This window comes from Equus caballus, chromosome 1 (assembly GCF_041296265.1).
Source record: "Equus caballus isolate H_3958 breed thoroughbred chromosome 1, TB-T2T, whole genome shotgun sequence".
NCBI lineage: Eukaryota > Metazoa > Chordata > Mammalia > Perissodactyla > Equidae > Equus > Equus caballus.
In genome coordinates this window covers 158,812,470-158,830,277 of record NC_091684.1, presented here as the reverse complement: position 1 = coordinate 158,830,277, position 17,808 = coordinate 158,812,470, and the positions used below count along the sequence as shown (strand labels likewise).

The window sequence follows — 17,808 nt, the reverse complement described above, 5'->3', positions numbered from 1 at the left end:
GCAATGTGGGTGCCCGTCACTGTGGAGTGGAGTGGTAGGAAGTGGGGGACGTGCACGGTGTAATATCATGTAGCAGAAGCAGTGGACTTGATATATGTGGATGAACCTTAAAAACAGTTCTCAATGAAAAGTAGGAAAAAGAATTAGACATAACATCATTTATATAAGTTAAAAATACAGCTCATGATCTAACAGTACACATCTTACTAATGAAAGGATACACATACTAATGAGGATATGAAGGGTGGTGGTGGGAATGGGAGTAGGGAATAGGAATAAAAACGAATATTCAAACAAAATTCTGTATTGTAGTGGTCATTAGTAGAATGCAGCTCTCTGGCTGCACGGAGAGGCAGACCACACTCCCTGTGATAGTCTCCAGTCCCCAGCCCTAACCTCCTCGCCTGCAGTCACCAGCAATACCCACGATCTTCCTACATCACCAGGCCAGCAACCAGGGTCAGGTGGGTGCCCAAGGGGTACACAGCCTCCCTCACTCCCGTACCCCTGTAGACATGGTGGCCCCAGGATGAGAGAGGCCCTAATCCTTTAGTTCAGCTTCGGGGGGTATTTGCTCTGTCTCTATGGACATGGCAAAAAGTCAGTCATTAATCTTGGGTCCCTGCCTTTCTGAGCAGTTGAGATGTTTCAGTGGGATGAGAGGCTTGTGGTCTCTTACCTGTAGCTCCTCTCTTTGTGAATGAGCCTCCTTCCATAGATGGAGACCACACAGTCCTTCATGGGAGCATGTAGGGTGTTATGGATGCTAACCAAGGCCGTAAGAGGTTGGTGTTGCTTTACTGTCTTTGGCATCTGTGGGAAGAGGCAAAACCTGGAGCAGATGCCAAGAGCACAGAGCCGCAGTCACTCCTCGCCCCGCCCCCATGGCACCCTCCTTGTACCCTCCTCAGTTACTCTTCTACCTCTGCCATTCTCACCCAAACTCCACAGCTGACTTCTTTACCCCTCTACCTCATCTTCCTGCATTTACTCTCACCCTTGATCCACCACTGACCATCTCTGACTGTGCCTCTCCTCTGCTTAGAAACCTTGGAGGGTTTCAGCTTCACTTGGCATTCCCCGAGCCCTTCATGGTCTGACCCCACTATCTCTCCAGCCTCATCTGTTCTTCCCTTGTCCAAAAGACATCCCTGCCAGGTCAGGCACTTTCCCATCCCCAGCGTACCCCTCAGGCTCCTTTCCTTTCAGCCTCTTTGCTCAGTCTTCTGCCCACAATGGCCTTCCCCCAGCTTTGCACTGAAAACCTACCCCTTTTTCAAGGTCCAGCATAAATGCTACCTCCCCCATGAAGTCTTCCTCAAACCCATCAGCTGGAATGAATCCTTTTTACTTCACTTATTGCATAGTGACTTTGTACCTCTATTAAAGCACTTGTATAGAAGACCGAACGATGTGTCTCCTTTACCCGACTATAATCTCATTGAGGGCAGGGACGAGATTGCATTTATTTTGGCTGGGGTAGACACGTGGAAAGAGGACAGGACCAAGAGCTATAAGCCTCTAAAACATCCCGTTTTTATGATCTTGGGCATGTTGTTCTCTAGGACTGTTTCCTCATCTGAATAATGGAAAAAATTCCACCTCACAGAGCTTTTGTATTAAAACAAATAAATGAGGAGAAAATATGTTGGCATATGTATAAAGTGCTAAATAAACATAGGCTATTATTATTTTTATAAGTATGGAGGCAGTAACTTGGAAGGCCCTGATTTTCGAAAACTTTACTTAACCAACTAAAGAAGTTGGAAAATTTAAACCTTAATAGCATATGTAAGAAAGCTTCTCTTTTAAGAGAAGGAGCTCTTAACCTAGCATTTTCTGGTAATCCTGCAGCACGGTCACCTGCTCTGAAGCTTGAGGGGCTCTGATTCCTCCTGAAATGGGGACGTCGGTAGTAGCAAGCGAGAGCAGTTCCAGGAAGCACTGGTGCCTACCTCGATGGTAAGGCGTGGTCTCCGAACGAGAATGTCTTCCTGAGCAAAGCAGCTAAGGCTGGACTCAGAGTGCGTTGCCCTGGTGGTGAGTCTGAGAAAGCTGTTCCCCGGTGGTCTTCGCTCAAAATAGGAAGAGGACAGGCTGGTGCTGACTTTCTCAACTGAAACACATGACAGGTGGAGTCAGTGCAAAGGGGTGAGAGGGTGTGCCCTGGAAACAAGCAATAGTTACACACACAATGCAAAGGAGTCAGGATCTCACTGAAGCCGGAGAGATGCTTCATCTCTCAGCAATTTCAAATTTGAACTCACCCCTCACCACCATCACTGCCTCCACTAACACTCTTGACAGACAACCTCAGTGGGGTTGTGGAAAGGTCCCCCAGAACAAGTTAAGCTCTTTGGGCTTCAGTTTCTTTGTTGAATAATAACACCAACGTAGTGGGATGGCTTGGGTTAAATGAGATACTGCAAATGAAGTGCTTAACTCAGACCCTGCCAGACAGTCGTTGCTGAATATATGCTTACCTTATTTCTTCCCACTCTGTGCTTCTCTTTGCCTTTTACAGAGAAAATGAAGCCATCTTTCATCCTTGAGGAATCCTCTGAATCATGTTCCCATTCCTATAGATGTAGATTTCTACCCCTGCTGTCACTGTCCCTTCTCCCCGCCAGGAGGATGAGGTGTTCCTCCAGCTCAAGTTCAGTGCTCTCCTTTTTAAATCTGTGCCTCATCCTGACCCCACCACTGCCTAGCTGTGTACCTTTGGACAAATCATTTAACCTCTCTGTATCTCGGTCTCCTTATCTGTAAAGTGGGGATAATAGTGGTTCCTGCCTTATAAGGCTGTTGTGAAGATAATGAGATAATGCATACAGAACACTTAACTCCATTTTTGCCAAGAATAAGTGCTCAATAAATGTGAGCTGTAATTATTCTAGTTCATTCTCATTTCCTCAAGGGTTGTACCATCAGTTGTAACCCATCTCTCCTGAAGCTTCAGTCTTTATCTCTCTGCCGATTACAGATATTCCTTGACTTACGATGGGGTTACGTCCTGACAAACCCATCGTAAGTTGACAATATCGTAAGTTGAAAATGCATTTAATACACCTAACCTACTGAACATCATAGCTTAACCTAGCTTCTCTTAAACATGCTCAGAACACTTACATCAGCCTACAGTTGGGCAAAATCATCTAACACACAGCCTATTTTCTAATAAAGCGTTGAATATCTCATGTAATTTATTGCATACTGTACTGAAAGTGAAAAACAACATGGTTCTAAGTGTATCATTGTTTACCCTCGTGATCGCGAGGCTGGCTGGGAGCTGCGGCTCACTGCCACTGCCCAGCATCACCAGAGAGGATCAAACTGCATATCACTGGCCCAGGAAAAATCGCAATTCAAAATTGGAAGTGTGGTTTCTATTGACTGCATATTGCTTTTGCACTGCACCATAGTAAAGTCGAAAAATCTAAGCCAAACCATTGTAAGTCAGAGACTGCCTATATTTTCCTCTGCTTGTAAGCAGATTCCACTCTCTCTTACCTTAAAAGAAAAAAAACAAACACCCTCCCTCTACCCAATGATCCTGGCTAACTACCACACAGCCTCTCTTCCGTTTCCATCCATTCTTCCAGGAAGGACTGCACATCTTGTCTCACATCCTCAACCCTCAATCCATTTAACCCCCAGGAAGCTGGCATTTGCTATTGCTTCTCAGTAAGACCACTCTGTTAAAGGGAGCTTTTCAGCCTTGACATCTCCTGGCCTCGTTGCTGACCTTGCTGGCTGCCTTCTTCCTCTCTCTGACTTCTCCAACTCCCTTACTTCTGCTCTCTCCCCGACTGCCCCCTACATGCTGGTGCTGCCCTGGGTTCCCTCCTTACCCTCTGTCTTCTCAGTCCTTCCCTCATCCCTGTGAGCTCATCAATGCTCTGAGCCTTGGCTGCCCACTCTCTGCTGGGATTCCCACGTTTGGTCTTCTGGCCAGCCTTTATCCTGAATATTAGGTTTAGGTTTCCAGCTGCCTACTGGCCATCTCTGCTTGGAAGTCTCACGGGCTTTCAAACCCAATATGTCACAAACAGAACTCATCTTTCTGCCACAACCTGCTCTTCCCCATTTTCCCTAGTCTAGAGGCTCACCCAAACTGGAAGCAACACCCTTCCCCCATATACATACTCACAAGCCTAGTCTATCCCACCTCCTTAATATGTCTTCATTCGAAGGGCTGCTAGTTTAGTTTGTCCTTCATTTCTTGACTTGATTGTTACAAAACCTTCCAACCTCTAATCCAGTGGTTCTCAACCTTAGCTGCATATTAGGATAATATGGGGAGCTTTATGAAACAATCCCAGTGCCAGGCCATTCCCCAAATCAATTATATCAGACTCTGGTGGTGAGGCCCAGGCATCAGTATTTTTAAAGTTCTCCAGGTCATTCAACGTGCAGTGAAGGTTGAGAACCACTACTCTAATATGACCCCTTCCATTCCATTCCACCAAAAGTTCTTTTTTTAAAATGAATTTCTGATCACCTTGACTCCACTGGTTAAAACATTTCACCAGCTCCCCATTGCCCAGAGAATAAAGCTCAAACTCCTTAGCATTGTGTACAAGCCCCTTCATGATCTGACCCAGGCCAGCTCTCACACCACTCCCCCAACTCCATGCTTCCCGCCTTTGGAAAGGGAACATAGTGGAGAGCATGGAGGCAAGCGGCAGGTTAGGAGGTTGTTGCAACAATGTAGACAAGCTCTATTCCACTGATTCTTTCCTGCCAGCCCGCTGGAATTACCCAAGGAATTTACAAATTTTTTGATGTTTGTGTCCAACTGTGGAGTTTCTGATTTAATTGGTCTGGGGTGCATCAAACTTCTCCAGGTGATTCTGATGTGCAGCGAAGTTTGAGAACAACTGGTTTAGTCCAGGGAATTTCAACCCTAGGATGACATAAGGAGCTTTAAAAAACCCCAGTGCCTGGACCCCATCCCAGACTGATTAAATAAGAATCTCGGGGAGGAGGAGGAAGCTGTGCACATGTTATTCCTGCTGCCTGGAAGGCCTGTGACTCACTTTTCTATCCATCGCTGTCCTGCTCATCGCTTAAGACCCAGTGCAGTCTGATTTACTTGGGGGCAGCCTGCTCCAGCCTGGGCAAGCGCTACTCTGTCATTGTACGCTGTTTACCTTATCAAATACTTACACTGCTACCATGGTCTGTTTACTTATCTGACCGCAGTTGGACTTGGGAGAAGTTTTTCTGTGGGAAGCTCAATAAACATGACTGAGAGAAAGAGAACACCAGAGGCTAGAAGCTATCTCTTCAGACCTGCAGGGAGTGCTGTATAGGTGCTGCCTGCCCAGAGTGGGAGTTGGGTGTGTGGGGTGTCTGGTGGGGCCATAGACAGTTACCCGACTTGGCAGTGAGTGTAAGGAATTGCTTCTTCCTCCAGAGTTCAGCAGCAAGGATGCCGTTGTAGTACACCGCCTGCACCGCCACTGACAGCTGCACCGTCTTCTCCTGGTCACTGGGGTTAACCAGGGTCACAAAGAACACAGCATCCCCTCCCACAGGTAGGAAACTGGGTGCTTCCAAGAACAGGTACAAAGGATCGGCAGACTCAAGACTGGGAGGATGCATGCCATTGTCTTTCGCATGTTTCATTCTCTCTTTCTGGACTCTCTCCAGCACCTCTTTTTCTTGAGGAGACCCTGAAGAATGGAAGAAAGCAAGCAGGCCTCTTACCCAGCAGGGATAGACCCTTCTAATAAAAGCCCAGGATTAAAATGCATCTACTCACTGCTGCTCAAATCTCAAAATCACAAGAGCTTTGCACACCTCTAAGGCCATATTTAGCTAAAAAAAAGAGGCCTGTGTTAGGCAGATCCCTACAGATACAGTGTGTCTCTTCCAAGTCACTCAAGGACCAAGTTCTTCTTTAAGTGTTATGAATTTGTGCCTTGAACGGCAGGAGAGCAAGCTTTTGGACAAGTCACACTGTCTCTGAGGACAGTTTTGCAGGGACTTGAATCTTCCCAAGTGAAGGAGTTTGGACTTATTCCAAGGGCAATGGGGGCCATAGAATATTCTGGAGCGAGGGAGTAACATAATTACATTTGTGTCTTTGAGAGTTCATTCTGGAAACTGAAAGTTGGAAAGGGAATAATGATGAAGAGACTGGAGGCAGGGGGTCCAGTTAGGAGGCTGTTGCAATACGGCAGGAAGAGATGATGAGGCCCTGGGTCACCTGTGGGCAGTGGGGAAGGAGATGAGGAGACGGGTGTAAGAGTAATGTGGGGCTGTGATGGGGGACGACTCAAGGAGAGTGCAAGCCTTCTTGTTTGGACAAATAGGTGGATGGTGGTGCCATTAACTAATATGGAGAGAGGAACAGGTCGGAGGGCCTTGGACAAGAGGACGAGAGGGAGAACAGCTTCTGGCAGCCGGGTTTGGTATTAAGTGTGTTGTTTTATAGCAGTGGTTCTCAAATGGGGGCAATTTTCCCTCCCAGGGGACATTCGGAAATGTCTGGAGACATTTTTGGTTGTCACAACTGGTGGTGGTGGTGTGGGGGTGGGTGCTGCATCTGGGAAATAGAGGCCAGGAATGCTGCTACATGTCTTATAAGGCGCAGCTCCTCACAACAAAGAGTTATCTGGCCCTAAATGTCAATAGTGTCAAACGAGGTTGAGAAAGTCTGTTTTGTATGCTGGGGAAAGGACTGCAGCTCTCTGTGGCCTGCATCTGTCTGGCTCATCCCTTGCCCTCTTTTGCTGTTTCAGGTGCTGAGAAGCCCAGTACCTTCAGGATATTTGTAGTTCTGAGTGATGTCCTCACAGCGGTCAACGCCCACACCCTTGGTGCTGATGTTGTTCCCAACATACTTAGTGCTAGAGGCGGTCAGCTCCAGTGTCCCATCCTTACGGCACTTCCAGACCACGCACGAGGCATTTACGGTGGCAAAAAGATCTGATACCGCAGGGGTCAGCTCTGGGGTCAGTTCCAGTGTCCCCTCCTTGACTGCTCTGATTGGGACCAGATCACAGGGCCCCAGGACTGAGGGAAAGATAGGTCAATGAGCAAGGGGAGGCACACCAAGACCTCTGCTTGGGTCAGAGCTGCACAACCTCAGTCCCCATCCTGTACCCTATTTTCCCTCCCCCTGGATCAAGGTCAGAGGTGGGCACCAGACAGTTTCTGAGAGGGTATTGCAGATATTTAGTGACAATACTTTTTGGTCATGGTCTGTGACAGAAGCTCTCTCAGGAAGTGGGCAGGTAGAACCTCAGAGGAACATAGTACACAGCTTGACTACAGATATGAAAGGAATAGGTTACCTTTACTGAGCACTGGTTATGTGCCAGGCTCTGTAAGACTGTTTTTTTGGTTTTTTTTTTTGAGGAAGATTAGCCCTGAGCTAACTACTGCCAATCCTCCTCTTTTTGCTGAGGAATACTGGTCCTAAGCTAAGATCCACGCCCATCTTCCTCTACTTTATATGTGGGATGCCTACCACAGCATGGCTTTTGCCAAGCAGTACCATGTCCACACCCAGGATCCGAACCAGCAAACCCGGGGCCGCCAAAGCGGAATGTGTGCCCTTAACCACTGCACCACCAGGCTGGCCCCATGTAAGACTGTTTTGTTTCTGGGAAGGGAAGAGCCATCCTTTTATGGCTCCTGAAGATTCCTTCTCTGAGCTTGAACCTATCCTGATACCTTCTTTATCCATATCCAGAACTTGAGGAGTCGCACCCGACAAGCCCCTGGACCCAGCACATCCACCAGCTATATCTTAAGACTATCTGCCCTTCATGGAGACTTAGCTCTCTTGCCTATTGCTCTGCAGTGGGGCTGGTCTCCCCACAGCCTTGTGGCCAAGATGGCTGACCTTTGTTCCCTTGAGCCTGCTGGTGTCAGGTCAGCATTCTGCTGGCCACTATCATTCCTTCTGCTTCTCCCGTTTTAGGGGATGCAGACCCCCTTTGGACCACCTGCTCCTGTTTCCACTCTAAGGGACTCCTTCAGCTCGTGCAGCTCTGTGCAGCCTAGGCCCACCCCCAGGCTTTACCTCCAACTTTATTAGGAGCTCTTGGGTACAGAATCTGCCATCCACCATAATCCTGGCCCAAAGCAGGGCGGGTCATCCAGCACTCCGTGGAAGTCTGGAAGATCCTGAAGGTAGCAAAGGGAATAATTCACGTGGGAAAAAAAGCAGTCCTGAAGAGGTTCTAGAAACGGTAGAGTCATTGTTGCCATGGGGATGGGAGAACACTGCATAATAGTGACTACAACAGTCCCAGGAAGGGGCATGCACACCACGGCCGACCACCAGTGTCCTGCCTCCAAGAATCTTGAAGGCCTACTCTCAGTGCCAGGGCCACTTGGAGTGTGGGGGTTCCCATGGTTCATACCACACCTGTCTGGAGCCCTTCCAGGTCTGAGGCCTCATCCCCCTTGGGCTTCTCACCAGATTCTGCCTCTCTGGCCTTCTCCGTTCTGAAACCCCTCCTCATTGTAGTATTCATCTATGAGCAGGCTCCCATGGGTGCCCTGGGCTGAGTTGAAAGTAGTAACAACACGAGCAGGGATTCCCAGGCATCGCAGCACTGCGTGGAAGGGGGCAGAGTCAGAGGACGACAGAGAGGCCTGGGGTGGGGGGTATACAGCTAGCGTTTTCAGTGTCTCCTCTGGACAGGCACTGTCTTAAATACCCAGTGACTCTGTGGAAAGAGGTTGGGCATGGGCACCAGGAAGTTAGAAGTGACAGCCAGTCACAGCTCATATACAGGCCAAGAAATGAGGTACAAACAGGTTACACAGCAGGCAGAGCATCCAGCAGGGGCAGGCTTGCAGAATATACAACAGGGCACGGGGGACTTGCTCTACTGGGGCAGGGGCAGGGGAAGTTTTGGGGAGAAAGTGAGTTTGAGAGCAGAGTTTGCCAGATGGGCCCAACTTTGCTAAGAGAAAAAGGAGCAGAAGCTGGTGTGTGTGTTGAGGGGAGGGAGGTCTGCCTGCTTTTGGAGATGACCCTCCCACATGAGGGGCCATGGGGCAACCCAAGAGGCAGGGCAGACACTCTGTACAGTAGCCAAAGTGACCTGTGGGTGCAGCAGGCAAGCTGGTGTTTACCTGTGCAAGCAACAGCGGCCAACACCCAGGCCTGACCATCATACACAGGCCGCCCTTGGCCCGTGAGCCACTGTCGCAGGATGGGCACGCTGCCCCGGCGCTTGTTCCTCAAGGCCTCTTCATGGGCATCCTGGGTCTGCGGGATGGGCAGCACACTCCTCTCCTTATGAGCATGCAGCTGTTTGGGGAAATGTGTGGACGTTATGTGCGTCCCAGGACAGGACAGCTCCTGGGGGTAGGTAAGGAGGGTTCATCACTGTTCTCCTAACCTGGGGAGGGACCACCTGCATCAGAATCACCTGGAACTTGTTAAATCTGCATGTTCCTGTGCTCCACCCTAGGCCACTGGGTTATAATCTCTAGGGGTGGGGCTCAGGAATCCTCCTTTTAACAAGTCCTTCAGAAGCCAGGATTTTGTGGACCCACTGGCAAAGAAAGTTTGAGCCACAAGCTGCCCCTCGCTGGGGGCTGGTTTCTCTGCTCCTTTGCTGGCCTGGCCCTGATTCCTTTGAGGGTGTTTGCACCTGGGCCCTGAGGCCCGCTTAGCCCAAGCTTCCTCTTCTTCACAGTCTGGCCTTGTCTCTCACCACCTCTTCAGAGGGGAGTCCAGAAGAAATGGGGAACACGTTATAAAGGACTTTTAGGGCCAACGGGAAAGCACCATGCTACCTGCATGGTCTGCGTAGTCTTAGGAATAATTTAGAAATAAAAATAAATCTGTATGACCACCTTCGCAGCAAACCCTGGGTCAGATGGACCCTCCTTCTCCTTTCCGGGGACTTAAGGCTCCAGGTTGGGCTGGGGGTGGGGGCTGGGAGGAGGCCGGGAAGGGAGGGGTGCTCTGAGGAAATCCAGGCCACTTTTAGTCCTCGGCTGGCTTGTGTCCTGAGAGACCATACCTGATTTTGCTTTTCCCTCCCCTGTGGATGCTATTGTCCTTCCCTCCTCACTCTGACCCTTCTCCAGGAACCATCTCCCACGCCCTGGGAGGAGGGGCTCATTTGTGATTTGAAGATTTCCAGGGCATGGTGGTGGACACCTCTGTCAGAGGGTTCCCGTCTCCTCTCCTCCCACTCTGGACTCCCCTTCCCCTGCCTCTCACTCACCATGGAGCCCAAAACACAGGCCACATGCACGGGGTTGCCCCACTGCTCCACTTGCTTGTCCTCGCTCAGTAAGGCCAGGCTCAGGTCAAAGACATCCCTCTCGAACTGTAAGGACCACACAGGGATGGGTGAAGGGTCTCCATCCCACAAGACAGCCCCTGTCACCTCATCCTTCTCCCAGACTCAGGTTCCACTCCTTCCTCCCATGCCTCGTTGTCCCTCTATGCCCAGGCAGTCCAGTCCTTTGCCTGTGGTGTTGTCTGACTCTCCCGATAGGATATAAGCTCTGGAGGACCAGGACTGTGCTGCTTCCTTCCATTTCCACCTTTTTCCAGTTAGTGCATTGCTACCGCTGCTGTCAGCGCTGCTCTGCGTGTGGAGGACACCAAGGCAGCTCTGCTCTTGAGGAGCGCACAGTTAGGACTGGTGTGGACATACAGCTGCTTAGACTATAGATCCCAGCCATGGGGCCAGAGTTCTGGGAGAGGTACCAACCCAGAGCAGAGCGCACAGAGGAGAGAGCCACTCTGCCTTTGGGGGCTGAGGAAGGCTATCAGAGGGTCTTAAAATATGGGGAGGAGTTTTCCAGGGCATAAAGAGGGGAAGGTGTTCCTGGCAGAGGGAGCATTCAGCTTGTACGTGCAAGGGATGTTGAGGCGCTGGAGCGTGGCTGGCTCTCGGGGACAGGAAAGAAGTGGCCTGGCTGTGAAGGGCCTTGGGTGTGAAGCCAAGGGGTTTGGCCTTTATCTTGTAGACGGTGGGGATTTAACAGAGGTTTGGCTTGCATGGCCTTTAAGAAGATAACTCTGGAAGCTGTGGAGGATGGTCTGATGTGGTCCTGAGGAAAGAGAGGCACCACGTGGCTGGAATGGCCTAAAGAAATGGCCTCACGACCAGGGGCTTTTGGACCTGCCAGCTCTGTCTAGCCTGAATACTGAAGGTTATGGGGTAACCACCGTCCCCTCTCCTTCCCTGGAGGCCCCTGTACCTGGCCAAAGTCCCAAGACTCTTCCTGGATGCAGTCAGCCGTGCCCAGGTAGATGAGGCCATTCTGGTTCAACAAGTACTCACTGCGTTGAGCCTCATTCTCCAGGAACACAGCGTCCTCTGGTGAGAAGCAGATAGGGCTGAGGGCGTGTGGGGTGCCAGGCCTGCCCTCCACATCCGGGCCTCTGCCCACCCTGCTCAGGTCAGGTTTGGCTGGAGGCCTTCCCTTCAGCTCTGGGCCTGATGAGGACTGAGGAGGAACTCCCTCTTTTCACTGTCCCCGCCAGGACCCAGCCTCCTCTCTGGTGGAGAGCAGGGAGAGGGGTCAGAGTTCCTTGGTCAGCCAAGGTTTGGCCTTCATGGTCAGCCGTGGCTATGGGAACAAGCCAATGTAAAAAGCCTACTGGTTGCCAATGACATGTGCAGCCAGAGTGTGATGTGCTCAAGAGAATTTGGCAACAGCCCAGGGAGCTTTCCAGCGGACCTGTCACGTCTCTCCCACAAGTTCACCTCCAAAAAAAAAGGTGTTTCAGAAAAACCAATCAAATGTAGGTTGATAAGGGTGAGCAGAAGGGAAGAAGAGCGTTTGGCAAGGCAGGGCCAGAAGGAACAGTGGGGCTGCACGAAGTAGGAGCTGGAGCACTGGCTTTCCACCCTGGGGGCGTCCTGGTGGGCCTAGGACTTCCAGCCTCTCCTGCTGTCCTCATCCAAGGGTCAGGCTGGAGATCATGAGGAGGATAAGGGTGTTAAGGAGGCTGTCACCCACTCTGGGGAGCTGGGAGCAGTGGGGGGATCTACTCTGCTTGCCAAGTGTCTCTCTCTGCACCTCGTGCTGGGGGTGGACTAAGGGGTGGCTAGAGTGATTCCTGGGGACTAGAAAGAGAAAAGGACTTCCAAACCATCCCCCCAGGCATCCAGCTGAGAAGAGGGTACTCAGAGCAACAGAAGGATAGGATATTACAAATCAGAAAGTTCTGAAAAACCTGGGGCCTAAAATCACAGAATCCTGTGCCCAAGTTGCCCTCGACCCCTGCCCCTCCATCCTGAGTACCCTCTATGAAGTCAGCAGGACATCACTTCTTTGGAAATCCCTTCAGACTGATGTGGTTGGCCCCACGTTCCGCACAACTCTGGGAAGCACTTCATCAGAGCACAGGTAGCACCAACTCCTCTTCTCCACTTGGGTGCAGCCCCTTTTTATAAAGTTTCTGGCTTGTGAATAGGACTCTGACTTTCATTATAGGACACAAAATTTCCTTTTGAGTCCAGGAGGGCCCCATCTCCAAGTATGCTGAAACAGAGTCCCAGATCATCTCTGAAAATCTCTTAATCGTCTCCTAGATGAGCAGAGCCAATAACTCACTCCTGCCCGGAAAGGCACCTCTACACACACTCCCGTGGAGAGGACTTCCCTAGGCAGGCGCCTAGAAGCCAAGCACAGAGCAGGAATCCCGGCATGGAGTCGAGACTGTGGGTTCCCTCTGAACCGACCACTGTCCCAGAACTGTCTTTGCTGTGTGTTTGCTCGGGCTGCCAGGGCCCAGCTTTGGATGCAGGCTCAGAGTCAGCAAGGAGGCGGGGGCACTAAAGCCTCAGCTTTGGAGGGAAATGGCTTGAGGGTCTTTCCGTCAGTGTGTGGAGAGTCATTGGGCCTCCTCCAGCTGAAGGGGCCTTGAATCCACGTGGGGCAGGGGCACCTGAATGGACATTAGTTCCCATCTATTATTCCACCTGCCCACCCCCTTGGAGCAGGAAAGAAGGGCCTGAAGTGAAGACAGGCAGGGCCACCTGAAGGAGGGAGGATGGGAGAACCCCACTCTGGGCAAGAGAAATGGAGAGAAGGAGCCCTCTGGGGTTTGGGCACCACATAGAAAAGGAGTCAGGGATAGGGTCCAGGGACAGGGGCCCCAGGAAATGGGGCAGGTTTCTTCTACTGCCCCATGTTGCCTCTCATGTCCCAGCCCTGCCTTGTAATGGGGCCCCTTTAGGCTGGTAGTGAAACTCTTGAAAGGAAAAGGCCCTTGTGCTTGTTGTCTGGAGCAGCAAGGACAGGAAAGCTGGGAGAAAATGTTTTCCAAGCCACCAAATGACCCTTCGGGGAGCCCAAAGGACCAAGGTGGGTGGTGGCAGATTTAAAAGGGAATCTTCGGAATGGGAAGAAAGAGGGGATGCCCTGTTGGCTCCTGTTTGGGGCACATCAACCATGTCTGATGGCTTTTTCCAGATGAAATAGCCCCAACAGCCTGGGCTGAGCTTTGCCAGAGTTGGTGTTGGGCGCAGGAGGTCACCTGACCCCAGGAAAGCCCACCCATAGGCCACTGAGCTACAGGAAGATGACTGTTTAGTTTGCGACTTCAGGCAGAGATTTAGATGGGCCAATGTGGAGGTGACCCAGCAGTCCGTAGTAAGAATAGAACAAACAAGTGAAGAGAAGCGAGAGCAAAATAGGGCAGATTGACTGTGAAGCTGATGAAGCTTTGGGCCCCTCACTAGCATAGACCCCTTTAGGCCCTGGGAGGGACCTTAGCAATTCAAAATTATATATTCTTTTTCTTAAAGAGGGTCTTCCAAAGTATATAAACCTCAGGTCCCACAAAACCTAGATTCACCCTGGAGATAGACTATGGGGGCCCAGGGAGGAAACAGAGAAGCCTGTCCACTCGGGTCACCTCCATTCCCCAAGCTCTTTCCAGTTCTCGGCCCCTGTACTGTTGCAACAAAGTGCAACTCTCCTAGGGTTGTCTCAGGGAGTCTCAATTCCTCTGAGCAAATAGCCTGAGCCAGCACCAGGGTTTGGTGGTGAGACAAGCCTTTGCTTTCAGTGGGAAGACTCAGGCTTCTTCTGCCAGGGGTGACACCAAGATAGGACCCTGAGTCTGAGAGGCCATTCACTGGGGGAGAAGGTAACACAATAACCAAGCACTGATGCCGCCCTCAGTGTGAGCTGTCTGCGGGGGCCTGGGCAGGTGCTTCCTGCCAGAGCTGTGCCCTAGCTCCCTTTGCAGCCCAGGCTGGCCCAGATCCACACTCACCTCGACCCCAGGGGTTAAAGAGCAGTGTGAACTTGCCCAGGAGGTGTTGCTTCCTGCCTGAGACCTGCAGCAGGAGCGAATAGTTGCCAATGACAGCGTCTGCGGGCGTAGTCACAGAGATGACCCAGCACTGGGCCTCTTTCTCCTCCACCTCTGCATTCCACCCCTTCGGGTCTCCCGGACGGGGAATGGGACTGGAAATCGGGAGTATGGCTTGGGTCCCCTTGGCCTTGGAAGGCTGCTCACCTGTAGTCACACAGAGATGAATTAGTCATTTGGATCTCTTGGTCACAACTCAGAGTAATAAAGTCAAGTATCACAAAGTGGGAGAAGGTACAAATTGGTTTTGGGGGGAAATGAAAACAGCCCATCCCGTAATGGGAGACACTAAAGAGCAATGAGAGAGCACAGGCTCTCAGACTCACGGACCTACATCTAGAAAAGGACCATAGTCTGTAAAACGGGCTTAGTAATAATATCTGCTTCGTAAGGCCAATGGGAGGTCTCAACGAGATATTGCATGTAAAGCACTTGGCCCGATATCTGACATTAGTACAGATTGGATAAACAGTAGCAATTAAATGTTATATTTAGTCTAGATTAACTCCCATTCAGGCTTTTCTACAAAACTCATGTTATATTTGCAACTAAAAGGAACCACTTAGTGATAATCCTGCTGAACAGCTTCTGAATCATAATAAACACTATTTATTGTACAGTAGTTCCCCCGTAGCCATGGTTTTGCTTTCCGCCATTGCAGCTACCCTCAGTCAACTGTGGTCTGAAAATATTAAATGGAAAATTCCAGAAATAAACAATTCATGAATTTTAAATTGTATGCCGTTCTGAGTAGCGTGATGAAATCTCTGTCCCGCTGTGTCCCACCCAGGACGTGAATCATCCCTTTGTTGGATCCCCAACCATCGACATGGTCTGCTTCTGACATCCAACCATCCACATCACCGTGGTTCTACGATTCTCCTTCTGACGAATCGTCAGATCAATAGTAGCCTAAAGCTCCATCCCAGCGCCTACGTCCTCCTCCTCCCTTCATCTCATTGTGTGGGCACTGTGTCTCCTCACATCCTCACAAGAAGGGTGAGTCCAGCACAATAAGATATTTGAGAGAGAGAGGCACATTTATAATTTTTATTACTGTATTTTGTTATAATATGTTATAGAACATATATGTTCTATTTTATTATCAGTTGTTGTTGTTAATCTCTTACTAATTTATAAATTAAACTTTATCATAGGTAGGTATGCATGCACAGGAAAAAACGTGGTACATACATATAGGCTTCCGAACTATCTGTGGTTTCAGGCATCAACTGCAGGTCTCGGAACGGATCCCCTGCGGAGAAGGGGGACTACCATCCACATTAGCTCCTCACAATAGCCCTGCCGGGTGGGCAGGACTCCTTGAGGCCCAGGTGCCGTGAGGTCCATTTGCTCGTTGGCTCCTTGAGGGAGCGCTGGAGAGAGAACCCCCCGTCCCTGTTGTCAAAGGGGTCTAGGCCTGCCCCACTTACCAGTTTGTGCAATGAGGGCCACATTATTCGGAAATTTGTGGATTGGAGTCCAGAAGTGCAGGCTGATGGTGAAGGGCTGCCCCCTCCTCACGATGAGGTGCTGGGAGCTAATGGCCTTGGTATGGTGCTCCTCATTGTTTCTTGCTGTCTGAAAGTCACAGCGCTCGATTCCTAGGGCTATTGTGGAAACGAGAGAAATCATGGAGACTAGGTAAATGTGACAGCGTAAGTAAAAGCAGAGACTCTGGAGTCAGAGAGACCAGGGTTCAAATCCTTGGCTCAACTTACTTAGCTGTGCCACCTCAGGCGAGGAACTTAACCACTCTGAGCCTCAGTTTCCTCTTCCTTAGAATAATCATCCGTACTTGCAGGGTTGGGGAGATTAAATGAAGTGATATATATAATACAAGTAGCACAGTGTCAGATACATAGTAAGTCCCAATAAATGAAACTACTACTATTGTTAATGAGAACAGTGCTCGTTCTCATTGTTGACCTCCTTTTCTGGCCCCAATCCAAAAACAATGAATAAAATCCAGAATTTTGCTCACCCTTACTCATTTTTCCTTGGAACACAATCATAATTTTGAGAGCTGGTTTTGCAGTCACTGAGTCCAAATCTCTTGTTTTATAGATGAGAAGGATGAGGCCCAGAGTTCAGAACCAGCTCACTCGAGATCATATGTGGCTCTTTCACCTAAAGGCTCACTGAGCCCCCGCACCGTGCAGCCCAGGAAAACTCTACAAGGAGCGGGGCCTAGACTGTTATGATCGTGTATCAGGTGATTCTCATTTTACACTGAGAATTTACAACGAGGGTTGTAAATGTTCTAACAGACCCAGGCAGAGACCCTCCAGTTCTGCCTATTTTCTTGCTTTATGTCTGCCTCTGCCCCTTTTGGTTGGGTTCCCCGTCTCCTACCTCCCCTTCTCTCCCATTCAGCCTTGAGGCTATCACACCCTCATGTTTTCCCAGGGTATCACAAGCCAGTGAGAACAGTCATGTTTCCTGGGATAAGCATATAAATCCATGTTAAACTCCATCACCATCCTACCACCATCACCACAACTATGACCACCAACAACCTACCCTATTGTCACTCCATAGCTCCACTACCAGTACCACCACGACATCACCCACTACCTCTCCCCACCATAGCCCCACTGCCATCACCTCCACCAGCACCAGGACCTGCTACCACCCCCTACACACCATAGCCCCTCCATCATCAGCAGCACCCATTTGCTATCTTCCCATCATAGCCCTACCACCATCACCTTCACCACTATCAACACCCGCTACCACCCCCCACCATAGTCACTCCACCATCACCAGCACCCATTTACCACACCCTCACACTCTATAGTCACACCTCCATCATCCTGCTTCTTTTAATGAAAACTCACAATGATGGCGGAGCTACTGACAGTCCCGTAAGCCCCGTGGAGTGCTGGCTTGGCTTACCCTGTCCCATGGCTGCAGGCTGCTTCTATCCGCTTGATCACAGGAAATGCCTGTCTTGAACTGTTGCTCTGGGCTCCCTCTCTGAACCTGTCTTCCAGGCAGAAAATGATGGAGGTACTTTTGTTGGCTTAAGAATCTGTAAATGGTGGAGTTTGTGTCTGCTTTTCCTGTGAGCTCCCGCACCTGTTTCTTCTCTCCTACTCCCTCCCCGCTGGTATCTCAGACCAGCTGCTGGGAGTTACCCTTTTTCATTTTATCTCTTGTGCCAGGAGGCCCAAGCAGAGGTGTGCCTGGCAGGCTGCAGTCGGGGGTGGGATGGGGGAAGATGTGTCAGCGGAGAAGCCCAAAAGAAACTGCTAAGCCTGTGGCTTCAGTGGCCTCAAGAGACCCTCAGAGATGTCATCTGGAAAACACAGACAGACTCTGGAAGAGATGACTCCACACACAGGAGGCCCCTATCCCACTCCAAATCTTGGGCCCTACACATACACGGGCTGCAAGTTGCTAGATGTTCGTGAGCTGTTTTGATAATATAAAGAGAGAACATGTACGCCTGGGATTCCTCTGTGTGAAAGAGATAAGGA

General features: G+C 50.2%; 2 protein-coding genes across 6 annotated transcripts in view; one reads left to right on the top strand and one right to left on the bottom strand.

The window, feature by feature from the left end:
* Positions 1-9,843, top strand: part of CCNDBP1 (cyclin D1 binding protein 1) — a 23,475-nt gene extending 13,632 nt beyond the window's left edge. Inside the window, exons 11-13 of one of the 2 annotated variants that reach the window (XR_011427098.1) lie at positions 1,855-2,040; positions 5,420-5,540; positions 6,750-9,843. The gene's annotated coding sequence lies outside the window, so the exon portion shown is untranslated. Of the gene's footprint in view, positions 1-1,854; positions 2,041-2,524; positions 2,886-5,419; positions 5,541-6,749 lie in introns of those variants that run through there. The other variant, XR_011427099.1, reaches the window with a different exon arrangement.
* EPB42 (erythrocyte membrane protein band 4.2) overlaps positions 1-17,691 on the bottom strand; it is a 19,925-nt gene extending 2,234 nt beyond the window's left edge. For 2 of the 4 annotated variants that reach the window (XM_070238310.1, XM_070238319.1), the window contains exons 1-13: positions 17,225-17,366; positions 16,048-16,123; positions 15,760-15,966; positions 14,228-14,473; positions 11,197-11,315; positions 10,209-10,313; positions 9,103-9,280; positions 8,438-8,576; positions 8,039-8,142; positions 6,769-7,023; positions 5,379-5,678; positions 1,956-2,116; positions 680-813 (exon numbers count right to left, since the gene is read on the bottom strand). In XM_070238310.1, the coding sequence (XP_070094411.1) occupies positions 680-813; positions 1,956-2,116; positions 5,379-5,678; positions 6,769-7,023; positions 8,039-8,142; positions 8,438-8,576; positions 9,103-9,280; positions 10,209-10,313; positions 11,197-11,315; positions 14,228-14,473; positions 15,760-15,961 (1,943 nt within the window). In that variant the 5' untranslated portion in view covers positions 15,962-15,966; positions 16,048-16,123; positions 17,225-17,366. Of the gene's footprint in view, positions 1-679; positions 814-1,955; positions 2,117-5,378; positions 5,679-6,768; positions 7,024-8,038; positions 8,143-8,437; positions 8,577-9,102; positions 9,281-10,208; positions 10,314-11,196; positions 11,316-14,227; positions 14,474-15,759; positions 15,967-16,047; positions 16,124-17,224 lie in introns of all 4 variants that reach the window. The other 2 variants (XM_014733898.3, XM_070238314.1) reach the window with 2 other exon arrangements.
* Between the last annotated feature and the right edge of the window lie 117 nt (positions 17,692-17,808).